This window comes from Candoia aspera, chromosome 1 (assembly GCF_035149785.1).
Source record: "Candoia aspera isolate rCanAsp1 chromosome 1, rCanAsp1.hap2, whole genome shotgun sequence".
NCBI classification, from domain to species: Eukaryota; Metazoa; Chordata; class Lepidosauria; order Squamata; family Boidae; genus Candoia; species Candoia aspera.
Window position 1 is genome coordinate 292,513,347 of NC_086153.1, and position 20,147 is coordinate 292,533,493.

The 20,147-nt window shown below is 37.1% G+C and overlaps 1 protein-coding gene across 3 annotated transcripts in view; it reads right to left on the bottom strand.

Annotated features, from left to right (window-relative positions):
• The window catches only part of RALGAPA1 (Ral GTPase activating protein catalytic subunit alpha 1), a 164,637-nt gene that overhangs the window by 42,163 nt on the left and 102,327 nt on the right, over nucleotides 1–20,147 (bottom strand). For all 3 annotated transcript variants that reach the window (XM_063290052.1, XM_063290053.1, XM_063290054.1), the window contains 4 exons: nucleotides 18,443–19,307; nucleotides 14,108–14,179; nucleotides 12,591–12,714; nucleotides 10,552–10,707 (listed from right to left, as the gene is read on the bottom strand). In XM_063290052.1, coding sequence (XP_063146122.1) covers nucleotides 10,552–10,707; nucleotides 12,591–12,714; nucleotides 14,108–14,179; nucleotides 18,443–19,307 — 1,217 coding nt within the window. The remainder of the gene's footprint in view (nucleotides 1–10,551; nucleotides 10,708–12,590; nucleotides 12,715–14,107; nucleotides 14,180–18,442; nucleotides 19,308–20,147) is intronic.

Here is a 20,147-nt window from a genome sequence, read left to right on the forward strand (position 1 = left end):
CTGCTTGTGGAACAAATACCGCACTTTCCTAGCAACAGCTATAAGGAAACTGTATTGTTGTGACAATTCCATTTAGAAGCCCAGTCTTCTTTCTCACCTTCTCTTCCTACTTGTATAAACCTTCTATGCTTTAAATGGCTAATGGCTAACTAAACCATTTGACTGGCCTACTACTACTTTTAGGTCAGTTCTAGTTTGAGGGCAGTTACTGTCCCAGATGCACTAAGGAGCAGTTAAATTTCAGAAGGCAAACAAGACAGTGTATCCTGTTGATTTTCATAGAAATCGTTGAAGCTTTCCGTATTTACTCTGAACTGTGCGCTCAAGCTCAGTCTGGAAGAAACTTCTCTTAAATCCCAGTAGACAGTCCTGTGGGGTTTTCTGCGTTCTTCTCTATATGAAACAGTTGGGAGAAGCTACCGCACAGGTTGAAGAAAAGTACTGCATCTGAAGATGTCTTCCTTTTCAAATTCCAGGAAGCACCAGAATCTATTAAATACTATTTGGAATAATTATAGGAAGGATGAGAATCCGCAAGGAAAAGCTCTCTACAGATAAGATAGAGATGGTAGTGGTGGGCTGTTTTTTTTAAAGATCAGAGTGTATAAGTATTGACTGCTTTGATCATGACATGCCACCTTACCCTCCCTCCTAATGTACAAGTTTTCCTAATCTAAGCTTTGCCATTTAATGCTCTGTTGGTGATTTGCCGGATTATTTTGAACTTGCCAACGTAACCTTTGCCTTGTTGACTTCTTCATTAGATTATGTTATGTTTTCCACATGGAGTTACCCCAGAAATTGGAATCTGCAACTCTTCCAGAACACTATAGTCACTAACTATAGTCATAGACTACAGTATTTACTAACAGACAACAATAAACAGAAATTTGTTGTTATCTTTGTTAACAATAAAGGTAGCAAGTCCTACCTAGGTATACAATCAAAATAAAAGGTGAGAAGCTCACTGTTTACTACTCATTTTCTACTGCTGGATAACCGCCCAGAATCCCTCTCTTCGGGGGAGATGGGCAGTGGCAAAATTTGAAAAATAAAAAATAAATAAACTTTGTTTTTCTTTTCATCATAAAGCAATTTTATCAATTCTAAACTGCAAACTAAAACTAAAGGAAATATTGCTATAAAGACAAAATAAAACAATGTACATCCATTTATAAGACCTTCAAATGTTATATGGAAAACTTATGAGATGGCTACATTGCACATAATATCAAAGATACTCTCTCCTACTCTTTTTAAGTAATATTAATGTTTTTATTATAAGTTTTAAAGTTTGTTTTCTGGTTTGTTTTTATTGTATACCACCCAGAGTCACATATGTGAGATGGGAGGCTATATAAATGTGATGAATGAATAAATAAATAAATACAGGAAATGATCTTACTAGGCTACCAGACTGTGACCCTAGAATATAATGGTGCTACTACAACAGCTATTGTATTAACTATTACATTTTTGTGACTTCCCTTTTCATAGCTTATAATTCTGTTTAATGAACAACTTTTAACATAAAGATTTAGTTTTGCAATTACAGTAGATAGAACTGCAATAAACCAACATGATCAGTTAAAAATATTTCTATAGTTACAGCACCAGGTTACAATTTCTACTAAAGCACTGAAGAAGTCAACCACTGGAAAAGCAGAGATATCTGAAATTTCATTAAAAAAAATCGAAATAGTTGAAAACATTCTTCCTTTATAGCCTCATCATGTGTCAGCTTTCATAATAAGTTTATGTTAACTGAATACAAAAGAAATGTGAAATAAATATAACCAGAAGGGATGATCAAATTTAATTTTGATACATTAATGTCATATGCTGTACATGTTACAATACCAGCCAGAGTTAATACTGAGCTGCAGGCTACACTGAGATTTCCAAGTGGCAGATCATTCTAAGTGATACCAAGCATAATTGAAGTAATAAACGATAGTAAAAGCAAAGTACACTGGCAGGAAGAATTCAAGTATTTACTTTTTAAAAAATTAAGTAAGTTAGTTTTGGAAAGAGAAGACAAGTGAAATAATGCAGGGCTCAATTTCCTTTTATTTAGATATTACATTAACCCTTGAACTCTTGCCAAAATTATCACTAATGTGTAGAACCTAGTGATCTAAAGAACAGATGAGGACACTAAATTTCTTGAAGACCATGATCTTGTTGTTGCTTTTGTTCAGAGTTGCTTTTGTTATCCACTTCCCCTTGTTAAACTGCTAACCTTAAAAGAAAAAAAGGATAAGAGGAAAATATACTCTCAAAATTGGTACATTCAAATATACTGATCATAAAATTCTCTTTCAGGGTAAATAATGATATGCAGAGCATAGAATAGGAGTAAAAAGAGTGAGGCAAAGAAACTAAAGGAATTACAATCATGTTGAAAAGTAAGTACACCCCATGTAAAGTTTTTTTTTCCTTTTTTAACGTATGTGGACATATCAATATTTTTTATCTTCATTCCAACTATTGTATATAAAGTAATTGAACAAAAAACTATGAAAAATGGACTTTGCAATCATTTATTCAACAAAAAATTAACAGATAGCCATTTCCTTCTGTGGAGAAAGTAAATACACCTCTGGCATTGCCCCCTTTGGCAGAAACAACCTCAAGTAGACATTTCTTATAACTGTCTACTAGCCTTTGACACTGGCTGGGATAAATTTTTCCCACTCCTCTATGCAGATTTTTTTTCAGTTGTGTGATGTTTGAGGGGTTTCTTGCAATGCACAGCCTGGTTCAGATCACCCAACAGCATCTTGATGGGATTTAGATCTGAGCTTTGACTTGGCCATTCCAGAACCCTCCATTTCTTTTTTTTCCCCAGCCATTCCTTGGTGGATTTACTAGAATGCTGAGGGTCACTGCCATGTTGAAAGATCAATTTTTGGTTGAGCTTTGATCTTCTGATAGATGGTTTCACATTATCCTGAAGCACCCTCTGGTGCAATAAATAATTCATAGTGAATTCTATGATGGTGAGCTGCCCAGGCCCTGATGCAGCAAAGCAGCCCCAAAGCATAACATCTCTACCACTATGCTTTACAGTTGATGTCAGGTTCTTCTGGTGAAATGCTGTCTTTCTTTTCTGCCAAACATGTCTTCTGGTACTATGGCCAAATAATACTATCTTTGCCTCTTCTGTCCAGCGCACATATTCCAGAAGTCCTGGTCTTTGCCTAGGTGTTCATGAGCAAACATTAGTCTTGCTCTGATGTTCTTTCTGGACAGCAAAGGTTTCCTCCTGATACACCTTCCATGTAGATCTAATTTGTGCAGCTTCTTTCTAATGGTAGACTCATGTACTTTGACACCAATAGTTGTGAGAGCTATCTGTAGGTCACGTGATGAAATTCTGGGATTCTTAGAGACTTCTTTTAGCATTGAATTTTCTGTTCTCGGGCTGAACTTGCTGGGATGACCTGGCACGGGCAAGGTAGCAGTTGTTTGAAATCTCCATTTGCACATGATCTGGACAGTGGAATGATTCATGTCCAATTGCTTGGTGATCTTTTTGAATCCCTTCCCAGACTCATAGGCATCTATAACCTTTTTCTGAAGGTCTCAGAGAGCTCTTTCAATCTAGGCATGGTGATACCACACACTTCAACAACAAAGAACAAATCAAATTACATTTCTGAGTTTTAAATAAGACAAGTTCCTCCTAGATCCTCTCTAACGTTCTAATCATTTGCACCTGATTCTAATTTTAGGTATTTGAGGTAGTGATAAATATAGGGATGTACTTACTTTTTCCACCTGTGAAATCTGTGTCTATTTTTATTTAAATTACACAATGAACTACAAATGTAAATGGTGCATGATATTTGGTAGAGATCCATCCTGAAATCTGTGTGGTCCCCACCCAGTTGGCATTCCAGAGAACTTTGAAGATCTGGTTCTCCCAGGCCTTGGGTTAAGATGGATTGGCCCTTTGTTGGGTGTACCTTTATTATTTTTGCTTTTGTCTGTATATATACCATCTTGTTTGGATTCATATTTGGCTTTTCTTATATTATATTATACTGTGTGCTGCCCAGAGTCAGTTGGAATTGGGTGGTGCCTAAATTGAATAAATAAAATGAATACTATAGTTATATAGTAGTAACCCTTCTCTGCAGTATTTTCTGTCTCCATTTGGATTAGCAGGGAGAATAATTGTCATTAAATTTATTAATACTTGGAGATGGTTCTATTACTGTGTCTCTTTTTGTCATGCAGTTGGTAGCTGCCTGAATCAAAAGTAAATCTCTTCCAATAGCAAGAACCTCAGAGCTCTCATTAGAAGCTTTATTATTTATTTATTTATTTAAATTTATTGGCTGCCCAACTCTGATGAACTCTGGGTGGTGTACAAAACTAGAAAAAATGATAAAAATAGCTAAAAACATTAAATCAGATGGCCTGCCCAGACTAAAATGATCTAATAAACAAAAGAATCAACAAAACAAAACAAAACAGCGGCCTTAGACAAATAATAAACATCAAGCCTGGGACCAAAGCCAGGTTTTCAATGATTTCCAAAACCCTAGGAGAGAAGGCACCATCCTGATCTCTGGGGGGATACTATTCCAGAAGGTAGGGGCCGCAACAGAGAAGGCATGCTTCCTTGCCCCACAGGATGACAACATCTAATGGAGGGGGCCTGGAGCACACCCACTCTGCTGGAACATACTGGGCGGGCAGAAACAATTGGAGACAAGTGGTCTCTCAGCTATCCAAACATATTCATGTTTTATTAACATGAAAGTAGGAATTAAAAAAATCCCAGCAAATGAACTATTTTTCCTTTAGAACTGAAATATATCCGGTTGCATTAGGTGGGGACTTTGATTTTTTTTTCTCATTGCCTTATAGTGCAGTGGTAAGGGGCCAGTCTTTTTTCTGTTATTAGGATTCTATAGTAATAGCTTGTCTGAACAATAGTAATTTGAATCCTTATCTATCTGAGAACTGCCACTCCCCATTCAGTCCTCTGACTTGTCAAGCACTGCTGTAGGGTTACAAGCTTATATTTGTTGCAAATACGTGCCAGCTTGTTCTTAGGCAGAAACACAAACTTGTCACAAGCAGTGCATCCCAACCAGACTTCTGTCCTTTAACCTTCACTTTTGTTATCTAAGGTACTACCAATAGGAGGCTTTATTTCTTTCTTCTCAGTCTCTCAGGTTAGCCAAGTACAAACTCCTGACTTAAAAGAAAAATTAAGGCTCTGCCTCTTAAATTCCTGGGTCAAACTCCCATTACATCTCCATGTATGCTTGTTCAGTGAGCTCTTCCTGGAACCTGGCTGTCTTACATTCCCCTTACACTCTCTGCTTATTGAGCAGGAAGCAGCCACTCAATCAGCCACTCTCAATGATCAGCAGCAATTAGGACATACCCATTGCAATCAGCAGATATTCAAGAGATTATTTTTTACCCTTCTCAGCTAAACACACAGTTCCTTAGAACAGCTTCTGTGACATTCTCCTTTCTTTTCCCTACTGAATTTCATGGCAAAATTCTTTGTTCACTCAGTAAAATATGTAAATGTTATTATTAAACTTTAAAAACAATTGGATTCCATTTTTAAAAAAAATCAAGCTGGAAGCAAAGATATCTATTTATCTTTTAAAAATATGCTGGACTGATTCTGCTGGTAAAAAGTCTGAAGAGCATAATATGGAATACAGAAAAATCAATGTTTCACTGAGATCAATAAAACTTAAATGCCATACACAACAATCATATTCCTTTAATTGAAGTACTTCTATGTCAAAGGCTCCAGTATTTCTAAGATCCTGCTTACAGAAGTGAGATGGAGCCACATTTGAATCTTTCTTTTCTCACCTGGCTCAAAAATATCCTTCCTATTGGGGAAATACTTTAGACCAGCTCAAGGACAGATCAACGTTTACTGTGGGATGGAGGTATGAATTGGGAGCACTTCAGTCCAATATGGTACCACTTTTGCTCCTTCATACACTCCATTTTCTCCTCATATGGAGTTAGTACTGCAATAACAGAAATGCTAACCCCATAAAGGAAAGAAGAATGTTTCTGTAAGGGCTGGAGGCAGGAAAGGTAGAGAATCAATATTTGAGAGAAATCTGATCCACTTAGTGGTCTCTGGAATGCTCAAACAGAGGCTGTGGGATGGCAGTCTTAACTGCTAGTCTCAGATAGCCTGTTAATAATCTCTTAGCTTTTTGTTCTTTGTTCAGATTTGCCATCTACTAGCAGAAGTTGTCATCCACATGAAGATAGAGGCCATTCTATATTACTTAGCTGAAACAGGAACCAAACAAACTATACAAATATCTAGTATGTAGAAGAGAGAATTACACAAATCTAGATAACAGATGCTGCTATGATATCCCATTAACAAGTTATTTACAATCATTTGAGGAGTGGAACACACCTAGAGCTTTTCCAAGCATAAAACTAACTATAACCGCTCAGAGTCCTTCTTGGGGTGGGGTGGGGGAGATGGGCAGTAGCAAAAATTTGAGAAACAAACAAACAAACAAATAAATAAGCAGTTGTTATGAGAATTAGTTGCTGTGAGTTTCAGCTTTGCATGTTTTGCTGATACTTCTCTGCTATAGTTATGTATAGCTCAGAAGTATTTGCATATTTTATTTTAACTGCAGTTTGCTATTCAGCCTGAATCTGGACAAACTGTATTTCATCTTAACTATAGGTAGATGAAACATACCTAATTCAGCCTGAGCTACATCAGTAATCTCCCAATCAGAATCACTGAGTTCATGTTATGAAATACTGCTTAGAGTCTCTGGATTTGGTGGTCTATACATCTAAATAAATAGTCATCTTGAATTGTAGGAGGAAATTGGCAGTTTGATGGGAGTTTTTAAGATACCAGTGAAATTTTTTAGAGCACAAAGTCTGTTAAATAATAACACAGGAAATTATTAGAGACTGAACATAGAACAAATCTGAAAATTGCCAGAGGCACAGCTATTTCTCTATACTAACTGTTGGTGATATAATTCAGTTACAGGTATTAAACTCCATGCTGAGGTCAACCTGCCTCACTTCTTCCAATATTGTACTTCTACAAGTGCTCATTAATGTGTCTGCTGAATGGATTAGAACATCTAAAGATATATGTACAGAATAGAAGGTTCACAATCTAATGATAGCCAACTATTCATTGTAATAGGACAAATATTCCCTGTCTTTTTCTATTTATATCAGTAATATGGAATTTATTGGATTTTAAAATGAAAAAAGAAATACCAATAGTGCAAAAAAAATTATTTTTGAGATTGTTATAAAAGCACTGGCAGGTGCTGATCACATGTGCTGGCTGCAAATACAGTATTGTTATATGGTAATATACTTTAGATATAGTTGTTCATGGTAAAGTGTGCATCCTCTATCTATCCTATGAGAAATAAATCTCTAAATATCCAAGTTGGAAGTGGATCAGGGAAAAGAAGAATTTTAAACAGCCCTGATACTTTTAGATATTGGAATTAACAGTATTCTGCTAGATTCCCCTATGCTAACAAGTGTGGTTAGTGAGTCTCACTCAAAATGAAATTATTTTTTATAACCCACTCCAGTCCTGAAGGTCTCTGGGCAGTTTACAACAAATACAAACAAAAACAAAAAGAACCCATATCACCATAAAAACATAATTATAGCCACCTTGTCAACTGGGGCCAAAGACTTGTTGGAAAAGAGCTGCTGTAAACTGCTCTCCAACCATCAGCAAATTGGGATTATTTCTTGGATTAGGATATTCCTAAAGTGTGGACTATCACAGAGAAGACGTTCCATTTTTCCCACACCTCATTTTGAGACTGCATGTATTGCTTATATACAAAAAATACAGAACAATTTTACAAGCTTATTTCTTAAGACTCTTCTCATTGTTCATGTTGCCTTTTACTATTATAGACTATAGTAGCAAAATATTGAGAAGATGTAAAACCTATTTATCTGTAGGAAACACTGTTGTGGCAAGAAGGCCATAGAACAGCACCCATACCTCTGTCAATATACTGCCTATATACTGATATGTGTACTTATATATTTACACACTACTAAGTACTATTACTTTTGCAAGAAAGAAGAGAAACTAGTTACATTAAAAATGCATGTGTCCAGCGAGGCATTTTTATGTATATGAATGTGGGGCAAAGTTGTTAAGTTGATTTAGAAAAGTTATAATCAGTTTAGTACCTGAATAAAAATAAAGCCTTTAATGAATTGTTTTTCACAACTTGATCTATCTATGTATCTATCTATCTATGTATCTATCTATCTATCTATCTATCTATCTGATTTATAAGGCCACCCCAATTTAAAAAAAAAGTTTTAAAAGATTGTCTGAAGGCTTGCAGGATTGGGGCAGTCTGAACTCTGGAGGGAATGTTATTCCAAAGGGCAGGTGCCATGACTGAGAAGGTATAGATCCCATCAGATGACATTGTTTAACGGAAGGGACACAAAGCATGCCCACTTTGTTGGAACTTAGAGGGTTGGACCTCTCCCAACCTGTCAACACCAATTATAATTGGCCATGGAGACAAGAGGAGAATTACCACAATACCATGCCTCTTACTCCCAGACCCTGTAGCTGATCCAGAAGAATACCATGACTGACAGTATCAAAAGCTACTGAGAGATCAAGAAGAACCAGGACAGTTCCACCACTGCTATCCCATCTCTGCCAGAGGTCATCAACAAATGGAATCAATGCTGTCTTCATACAATGCCCCAGCCTGAAACCAGACTACAACAGGTCCAGAAAATACATTTCCTCCAGTGCCTTATTGAGCTGTAGTCTGACCACCTTTTCAACAACTTTACCTAAAAAGGTTGAAGACTAGAGAAATATTGTTCAGAAACACTGAGTCCAACAATGGGGCATACATACCATTGCCTCCTTCAGAGCAGAAAAAACAACCCCTCTGTCAAGGATGAATTTACTATCACATGGATCCAACCACATGCCACCTCCTGGAGGGCTTAACCAACCAGGAGGGAGATGGATCTAAAATGCAAGTGGTTGGACTAACAGACTCAAGGATCCCATCCACTTCTTCAGGCATCACAAAGTGAAACACTTCACACCTAACAAGAGAAGAGCATGCCTTGGCCAACTCAACAGGACCTTCCCAGTTGGAGTTCAACTCAAGAATGAATCCAATTGACTTTATCTGCCAGATACCTAGAATATTCTTCATAATGCCCTATAGATATTGAGACCCATACAGAACCAATCACTTTAAACAGGGGCACTAGCTGGCTATCTGTGGACATGAGAAGAGTGAAAAATACCTACACTGTCTCACTCTTATTGACATGGTGTAATCCCTACTATGGGTTCTTACACATGTTTAGGGTCACTCGTCATCTTTCTCCAATGGTTTTCTAGGCATCTCTTCTGTCGTTTCATCTTCCAAAGCTCCTCAGAAAACCAAGAAGTATCACAGGATCAACAAACAGGGAGAGGATGCATAGCTACAATCCAATCCAAAGCTCTCATCACACAACCATTCTGGTGGAGACTAGAATGTGAAATCAGTATCTTGCCTTCCCTGTATGCAGCCTGCTCCCAGATTGATGTCATATCTCCTTCTGTCCATACCACTTAGATTTACTCCTTACTTATCTCTTACTTACTTACTTATTGCCTACTTATCTCCTTCATCAGTCTTCCTGCCTCCTCTCCCACAAGTCCTAGAAACCCTTTAACATAATAATCCTCAACCAACCACTCTCAGCCTGCCAAGTCATAGCCCCCTGCCCTGCTGTAATACATTCAGCAGATGCAGGAGAAGCCAAGCCATTGTGAAGGCTGCCCAAATGCAACATACTCCTGTGTAGCCCTTGCTAGCCCCAATACCAATAGGATTAGTAGCTGGCACACTCCTGACTATGTATGTAACCCAACAGCATTAAACCGGTCTAAGATCTTAATCCTCCCGTAATCAATAATATAAGGAGTTCCTAAAGCAGTCCATCAGGCTAGTTCCATGAGCACTTGATGGAAAATTGTCCTCCAGAATGTCAGCAGACAGGAACCATGTTTTATGTGTGGAAGTCCTATGCCCAGACAGCTGTGGGGCTTGAGTAAATCCAACACTTGTACCTTCACCCAAACCAATTTCCATTGCTCCAACTTTTCACTGCAACACCACAAAAAGGCTCGGCATGCCAGATGACTGATCAACTTCAGGCTTTTCTGCCAGTGTGACTCTTCCCAGTTATCTGTGCATACTGGAGTGGCAGGACTTTGAACCAGCCCCCAATGCTGTAATGTACCAGGCTTTTTATTTGTTAGAATTACTGAATACCCTGCTTTCCTTCATTAGTGTGCACCCTTTCCCAAGTTTTCCCACAACAATATCTCAGTGAGGTGGATTTGGCTGAGAGATAGTCAGTGGCCCAAGGTCACTCAGTGAGTTTCCATGGTTGAGAGCCTCTCAGATCTCTGTCCAATAACTTAATCACTCACTACACCATACTAGCTGATTAGACCAAGGAAGGTTACTTTGGAATACCTACCTTTTTTGTTAAAGAGTCATCTGAATCAGAAGGCATTCTGGTTGACACATGAAACATTACTTCAACTGTAGAGGTAGCAAAATATGGAGTGGTCAATCCAGTGCTTTTGTTTTTCTGCAATCCTCCCATAAAACCACAATGATTTGTGAGGTTCACCTAAAATAAAAAGCCAACACTATATAAGAAAAACATATAAATATAAATTAGAGTTTGGGTATATAGCCTTTTTTGGACTCAGGACCACAGTATACCATAGGGTCCACAATTTTGGGGGGATTAAGGAGGGAAAAAACTTATTACTGAGATTTTTTTCATTGTCATTAATATTTTACTGATCCCATTCCAAATCAAGACTGTTTAGTAGATTGTTTGAAATCAAAATTCTCAGGTTCACAAAGCTAAGAAATGTTAGTCCAATCTAGTTAAATCTATATAAAGGCTGTAATTTCACTGCTGCCACAGAACTCTTTTCCTAGCACCTGGACTCCAAAATGTGAGCCGTTTCAGCTTTAATTTGAACCCATAAATATAACCTAGCTAAAGTTCTCTAACTATTCAGTATCACTCCAGCACACAATGTCAGTCATTGCAGAAAACGTCAGCATATTATTTGTAATAAAGTAATAGTGGTTCCAATCCATTTTGGCAGAAATGACATCTGATGAAAGATTTGTCAAATGAAGTTGGTTTATTAACCTAGATTTATTTTCTCTATTACAGACTGCTTTCCCTGAAATCCAAATATGTAAAAACCCAAGAAGAATAAAATTACCCCACAGTATCTAGCTACTGTATTTCAGAATTCACTCAACCAATAATTATCTATGTTCTGCTAAAATGACTCAGCTTTGAGAAATTTGATAGAAAACTTGGAAAAAGTCCCCAAACTTCAGCATACAGGCAAACACAATTGCTGCTATCTATGTTAATTTCATCTACTGTTATTTCCAGTGGCCTGATAGCAACTTTCAAGTGTACTATTCTCACACTGGCTATTTAATTATGATCTGTACTATGCCATTTCAGATAGTATTAGTAGCCATCATTAGGTTCCATGCAGTGGACACTGGAATTGTAGGTGGTGAACATCTGTCTAGATGTTTCCTCTAAATAAATAGAGTGCTTCTCAATAGAGCTGTTCTATCTAAACAGATGCTACAGTACATAGGATTTGGTGTTGTTCATAGATTCTAAAGAAGCAGAGTGTAATGACCAGCACGCTCGAGCATTCACTCAAAGACAGTCTAGAGACTTGGGCTCAATTAACTGTTTAATTGAGACGCAAAGCGTCTGATACAAGGACAAAGTTGCGAATGGCTGTTTCCCGCACATTCTACAGTTTAAAATCAGAAACCTCTAATTCCCCCACCACACTCCCCGCCTAGGCATGCACCCCCTCCCTGGTGCCAGCAGATGTCTTGAATGGTTTCTGCCCACTGACCTTGGGCAAGGGGCACCTAACCCAAACAATATAATTCACACTCCAATCTCGCTCCCCTTCCCTGCTGGTGACTCCCAGTCTGCTGACACAGGTTTCTGGATTTCCTCAAGATGGAAGTGAGTTCGATCAGATGTTGTATTGACATTTGATCGAGGAGCCTGACACAGAGCTAGTCCTCCTATCACCAAACATAGAACTGGCAAATTTCACAAATATTGAAATTTGACCATTTACTAAAAATTACAACATAATCTCCAGATATTGTAAGAATAATTGTGAAACTAACATATCCCTGTTCTTCCCACCATCCACAAAGATCTTGGCTTTTAGAAGTATCATGCACCACAAAGCACAGTGATGTCTATTCTTTTCCTCTGATAAAAGACTGTTGATATGACAAAAAAGTCTGCTTCAGACGTATGATAGGAATGATAGCCACCCCCTTACAAGTTCTATAGGCAGCTTGTGACATAGGCATGATAGTGATCAGACTGAAAGAAATCCCAAACTGTTTCTAATATGAATTCTTAAGTAAATGCTGTTACTCAATGCAGCACAACATTTGAAAATATAAAATAACAAAGTGTTAGAAGTATACCTCCCAACCAAGACCTGCTACAAAATCTTCATAGGCTTGGCTTCCTCCAGTATTAGTCAGGATGGAGTGTTTATCCTCTTGTCCCTCAGCAACATAAAATACTGCAATTTTGTGTGTCTCTCGGCTGTAAGACATATGACTGCAATTACATAAGAATATCCTCTGACATCACTAAGAAATAGTGGCTATATAAAGGAGTTAATATTATTTTCTTAGTTCTGAATCTATCTGAAGTGGATTTCAGCTTTTATTTATTCGTTTATTTATTTATAGTCCTAAAGCAAGGATCATTGCCAAGGCATTTTTTAAGCCTATTCTCTTAGTGTCATAATAAAACAGAAGTAGATTTATAATCAGAATTATGTATCTTATAATACTGTACAAATATAACTTTTACTTATAAAGCATTTTTTGATGTTGCAAAAGTAAGTTTTACTTTTAAGTTTCTCAAATTTGGGGGGGATAAATGAGAGGCCAGATCTTAGCTTGGTTTCTAAATTTAATCAAAATTGGTTACCAACTATTTCAAAGTAATTGGCATCAGCCACCTTTGCTACTACACCTTGATTTAGGTCAAAGTTAAAATTCATAGGCACAGAAGAGACTGTAATTCAGCAATTTGAAAACATAATGCACCCATGCAAACAGGTTTTCTTCAAATAGCAGCAAAACCTGGCAATCTCTAAGAAAACAGTATTTTCCCTTAAAATGGCTAAAAAAATTTGCTCTAGCTGGAAGATATGAAAACACAGATATTAATAACATTTGCACAAGAGTTATAATGGGTTATAAATTTCTTTGATTACTATTAGTCATAAGCTTAAAGGCCTTATATAGTTCACCAAAATCGGCCCTGTACGCAATAAAGACATACAATTCTCTGGTTGAAATAAGGGTCTTCTGAAATATACTAGTTTTTTTTCCCCTAATGATTTAGCTGAAAGAAATAGTCCGTCCGCATTTCCCCCTGTAGTCAGTTCCATTCCCATTAGAGCACTAAGGGCTTAAACAATGATTTTATTCCATGACTAAGAATTAATATTACCTGTTTTTACAAACTTAGAACATAGAGTACTAATAAACTAAACAGTATTGAATTAACTCAGAGCTATAGGTACTGGCATGTTAGCTCTAAAGACCCTTCCTTCCTTCCTTCCTTCCTTCCTTCCTTCCTTCCTTCCTTCCTTCCTTCCTTCCTTCCTTCCTTCCTTCCTTCCTTCCTTCCCTCCCTCCCTCCCTCCCTCCCTCCCTCCCTCCCTCCCTCCCTCCCTCCCTCCCTCCCTCCCTCCCTCCCTCCCTCCCTCCCTCACATTTCTGCACCGCCCATCTTGCAAGTGACTCTGGGCAGGTTACAATTCATTACTCAGATTTTTATAAAAATGTCTAGTTTCATAGAAATTGCTAAGAATTTGTAACATCTTGAAATCTACATTATGTAAAAAATAAGTATATTGAAGTGCAATTTCAAAAATGAAATTATTACCACACTTAAAGATTGCTTATAGCAGATAACTTGCCATTGTCCTGAATCCAAATGTCGAAGTTCCCGAAGTAGCTTTTCATTTTTTTTCAGAAGATGGAAACTTCTCCTATATAAGGAAATTTAATAAAATATTTTCATTATCTGTGTACAATGACAGATATAGCACACAATAACACATTTTCATTTCTGTTCATTAAAATTTCCTACAGTTTTCTTGCCTTTTGAAAGACCTTTTCACATAAAAAATGAATAGATCTTTACACACAGAGTTATTTTTTTATCCCAGGTGGTCTTCTGAATCCTTGTTAGTGCCTTGAGCATAATTTCCACTTCTTTCTATTTAATCTGGTGGCCTGAACAACACTCCCCTTGGAGCACATAAAACCTGTTCTATAGTAGACCAGGCAATAACTATTTGGTGATAAAATAGTGAAAAAAGTATAAACAAAATATGATTTGTGGACTACAGTATAACAGGCTGAAGCAAAATCTAGAGGTGTCTCCAGAATCTGAAACCCCCCAAACCTAACAATATTACTGCAAAATAGCTATCTTCCAGTTATTTATACTACTGGCAGTGCTTATAAAAGGTGTGAAAGGAAGATTCTTTAAAATACACCCAGCAAAGGAGAGTACCTTGCTTTAATGCTCCTCACCAGTCCACCTCACCAAAAGAAATTAGGGGGGAGAAAAAAACTGAATATATTGCAAAACTATGAGATCACTATTTTTCACATAAACATTGATGTGTTTTTTTAAAGATGAGATTCCTAGATTTTTAAAAAACTGCTATTACTTCCCCTAGGAAAAAGGTTGATGTTGGTTCATTATATCTGTTTTTTAAAAACATTTTTAAAATGTTTCATTTTGGAATCAATTGTTAAGTAAATTAGTTACAAATTGAAATAATTTCCTACTCCCATTTGAAAAGCAAACAACCTGATCTCCCCCCCACCCCCCAATACTCCAGTTAGCTGAATACTTAATCTGGTGATTCTTGAACATCAGATCTATGGTTTCTTGCTGATAATAGTAGCAAGAAACCAGCAATCTCCACTGATCGCTAGTAGGGAGAGGCAAAAGACAGAGAAGGATTAAATGTATTTGTATGAGAGTCAGCAAGTGCACAGTGCAACTCAGAAATTAAAGTAATCTCTTTTGGAGGGGGAGAATGAAAATAATTTGTTCTACTACTTTGTGGGATGCACAAAGTGATCAAAATAACATGCAGCAATAAATCAAAATATTTATCTAATACTAGTACTGTTAGTACCTCTAAAATAGTTTAAGGAAAGTGCATGAATTCAGTTTACACTATAAAACGTAGTGATTGCCTTCAGCCAACTCAAATAATATTAAACAGGCAGTGGACAAATTTAGGAAATATAATGTTACCAATGGCTAACAGTTATGTCTGTGATATGCCACCCCCAATATTAGAGGCAGCAGTTGCTGGAGAACAATAGTAAGTTAGGACTTTTGGGGGGATCAATCCTGGCAACTGCCTGGAAAAGTCCCTGCAGTTTTCTTGATGACATTTTTGGAAGTGGCTTGCTAGTTCCTTCTTCCTCAAGCGGAGAGCGAGGTCCAAAGTCACCCAGCTGGCTTCATGCCTAAGGTAGGGCTAAAACTCATGGTCTCCTAGTTTCTAACTTGATTCCTTTAACCACTACACCAAACTGGCTCTCAAATTAGGACTAGACACTTAATATCCTGCTTGTGAACTTCCTAGAGGCATCTAGTTAACCACTGTGAGGATCTGAGGTAGACAGGACTTTGCTTGATTATACATTAATATATTTTGACAGTTATTCAGCTGTTCTACTTCTGTGATGTGTCATAATGCAAAGAGAACAGAACAAAACAAAAGAAACCACCACTCTCATACAATTTTACTGTGATTTACATTACTTACACACATGGCTAACAAAATCTTAGTAAGGAAGTGATAGAATATCTGGATTTAATTTCATTACACCCTCTCCTTGTTTAGCAACCACAATCCATTCTAGCGACTTTGTCATTAAGCTAAATGGTTGCTAAGCAAACATGTGACTGAGAGAGAGATGCTGTGAATATCACTGGTTACTGCTGTCTTATTCAGATAAAGTTCTTCATACCGTGGTGTCCTGTGTCTGACCCATTTTTTTTCTTTTTTTGCCTCCTTTCAGGGAGGAGAGATTGCTTAAACAAGCTATCTCTTCCTGAGCTGCTTTTCTCTGCAGCACACTGCTTCCCTAAAAAGTGCTAACCACAAGTTGACAAGCTCTGTAACCTTCATTAGTTGATCAGAAGCTCTGGCCAGCTTGCAAGTACTGCCGGTGGGGACATGGTGGCCTGAGCAGCTGTGCCCGCAGGCTTAGCAGGCAGAACTGACAATGTGGCAAATTTTTTTGGGCTCAGAAAGGTTTTCCTGAAGCCCAGGAGTTTTCTCCGGATAAAGGAAAACACCTGGAATACCCCATCTGTCCTCCGGATGGCTGCTTGTAGCCAGATCATAAATAGCGTTTTCTGTTCGACTGGTAAGAGCTAGCTGGGAGGTGGGGCCGTCATCATTTTCCAAGCTGCGCTGTAGCCTTAAAGGGTCGCTAAGACCGGCCACCTCATTTCTAAATCACCAAATTTATATATATTTTTAAAGTATGCATACCCTAAGAGAGGCTTTCTACAGTGAGGAGAAGCTGGCTCTCTTGGTGCTTATCGTTGTTTTTGGGATTACTTTTTAAAAAAATCCTTTAAGTTTTGGAATTCGTTTTCCTTCCAAATATAAAGGAGGATTGAGAGTAAATAATTGTCTTCCTGTCCTGTTATTATTTTTGCATTAAATTTGAAGATATCACCATTTTCCTACACATTGAATCAGCTGATTTGAATCTTCAGCTTTCTGTTTCTACTTTCCCTTGGGAACTGTCTGCTTATATCACTTTTGCTTGTGTAAATACTCTGGAACTTTTCCGTATCTTCAACTTTCGCTGGTTAAGTTCCTAGCGGGCGCCATAATCTCCGTGTGAGACATGGAAGATTTTAAACTGATTTTTTTCTGACTCCTACCAAGCTTTTATACAAGACATTCAGGACATCGTGGAAAATATGAGGTCTAAAATGTGTCATTTGGTTGGGGAAGTAGTGGATGAAATTAAGGAATTCAACAGTGATAAAAATGTTTCTTCTAAGAATGAGATTGGGATTTCTATTGAGATGCTGGATGAAGACTGGATAGTGGAGTTGGGGAAATTTAAGGGAGAGAGGGATCTGCAAGCAATAAGTGGAACTTTCTGGTGAAATGACATGAAAAAGAAGGGGTCATTATGTATGGTAGGTTTTCTGAAGAGAAGTTGGAATTTATGAGGGGGGCAGTTGGGCTGTTTGATTTTTTTCAAGAGAAAAGCTCTGTGCCCATTGTGGGGATATGTAATACTTTGCTTTATTTTGAAGTGGGATAAGGATTAAAGAATGTTTACCTGAACTGCTTTTAGGGTTTGATTGATGTTATTTGTTTTTAAGGATATGGATTAAAATTATTAGGGTATAAAAATGTTTGTTTGGATGGTTTTAAGGATTTAAGGTTACTGTTTTGAATTTTCTTTTTTGGGTTCATTAAGATTATTAAAACTGTTGTACTATTAAGTATAGTGGCAGATAATTTATGTGCTTTTTAGTTTGATTTTTATTATAGTAGACAGAAATGTATAGAATAGTAGTAGGAAGGGAATAATTAAATAAGTGTTATCTTTTTGGGGGGGAAGTTGTTTAGGAGGTCTATATGATTGTTTTTTAAATATAAGGGAGGGAATAACTGTACTTAGTGATTTTTATAATGTGCCAAAGTGGAATGATTTATAGAAACAATGTGGTTTTGGTTTAATATAGAGTAAGAGATTGATTATGGAAAATTTTTGTATATCCTTGCAGTTAAAAGTTGGAAATCATATCCCTCTGTAATGTTGAAAAAAAAATTTCTCTTGTGTTTTCACATATTTTTAGTTCTTTTTGCTTTTTTTGTAGCTTTTATCTTTATCTTGAAACTTAATAAATTTCTTAAAAAGACAGAAGCTCTGGCCAGCTTGCTGCTGCCTGAAACTGACCAGAACTTAAATCAAACTGAAGGTTTTTGTTTTCAGGTTCACAAAATTTGTAAATGTGCACATTGGTTGGAAAATGATTTTTTTATTACTGTTTATTACTGTTGTATTTGCGAATGGTTGCTAATCGAGATACTCGCTAAACAAGGAGTGGCTGTCCTGGAAGTGGGGAAGGGATATGCTTCTATTGTTTTTAGTAGCAGCATGTCTGTCACTTAAAATCTCTCTCAGTCCTGAAAAAGACCAAACTGTGTTGTATTTAATAGCAAATAACATTGTCATTTTACCTTTTATCCCAAGAATTCATTCCAAGAATACTAAGGAGCAACCTGCAATAGTAAAATGCCGAATAGGGTTTTTGTGGAAGTGGCTCATCCTGCTCCATAGCCTTCATATTTAAGTCACTGAAGTGTTTTTCAATAAAATCCCTTTCTTCAGTGTCCTGTTTAAGGATTGCATTGATTACATCATTTTCCTGCTTCTCTGACACACAAACTGGTTGAGGAGCAGGTATATTGAGAGACACACCTGTCCTCTGTAAACACTCAGGACTAGTGATTCCTACATACTGCAAAAGTTCATCAAGGGCATCTTCTTCATCCTTTATTGTATCCCATGTTGGCACAGTGTCTCTAAATCTTCTTTTTAGTGAAAAAGTAATTCCATCTTTTACATACATTTCTTCTGTATATGCAGTAGGTTCTGAGGCATCTTCTGATTCCTCTTGATGGGGCAGTGACAGCATAAAAGTGGTTGGTCCACTTAGGCCACATGGAGGGGGAGGCCCATACATAATGGCAGAATCCCAAGAATATTTCCCAGACAGATCTCGTACTATAATTCGGACATTTGAATTGGCTGAGACTAGTCCAGCAGACAAACCTCCTCCAGGCATGTTCTCTTCTGCTCTTATCTGTATACATGAAACTAATGTGGTATTATTTAATACAAAGAATTGGAGATTGGGGTTCTCAAAAAGTTCAGGAGAAAGCTCAAGATTCTCGCAGAAAGGATTGTCATTATTTTCACATACTTGACTTGTTAGCATAGCAGGCCCCCCACTCATTGGATAATGGCCTAAGTGGTTTACCAGATGAGCTATCACAGTACGAGCTGCCACAGAGATCAGTCCTTGTTGCATATGAGATTTTACTGAAAAAAACGAAATTCAATAGTTTAGGTTATAATGATAGCAATAAAAATATAATACCTATCCATTTAAACGTTAAGGGATTCTGAAGAGGTGCAGTATGGCCTGCATAAAACCATATTCATAAACTGCTACAAGAAAAATACTGTTTACTAGGGATAATAGACATTTCATTAAAAAAATTATTAAATGAAAATGAATAATGAAAGCAATTTTACCATAAGCCCAGTTTTAAAAATACAAATAATTATAAAAAACATTTTAGCACTTCAATAGCATAGAGAAAAGAAAAATATGAACAGAAGTTATCAGCTTTCCTTCTTGAAAAGGAGAGGACCACCTTCCCACCATATGGGAAGTATAGAACTAAGACAGAAGAAGCAAACATTTTCAGCAGTTGGATTTAAGAAGGGAACTGAGTGATATTTCACAGCTGAAGTGAGACTGAGACACATTTTCTCGCAGATAACACTATTTTAGAAGTGCTCATTTTCCAGAAAAGAAAAGAAAAGAAAACATTAGTGCAATCTTGACCTTAGGTTGAAATCTAAAATCCTGAATATAATTTGCATATTCCTGAAGCTACAGGATAATCCAAATGATGCCTTCATCTAGATTCGAAGGCTAGAAGGCAGAGATTCAAGGACACTGCTCTTTAATAATTTAATTTTATTACAGATATTAGAAAAGCTGTATTCAGAGCAGAAAACTACAATTGCCAACTATAAGCCTCAAGCCATTATAGATACACAGAGAGAGAAATAGAAAGAGATATACAGATACCCTCAGGTATAGATTTTATATTTCTTTTTTTCTTGACTGTGAGTTGGTAATTTCTTAGT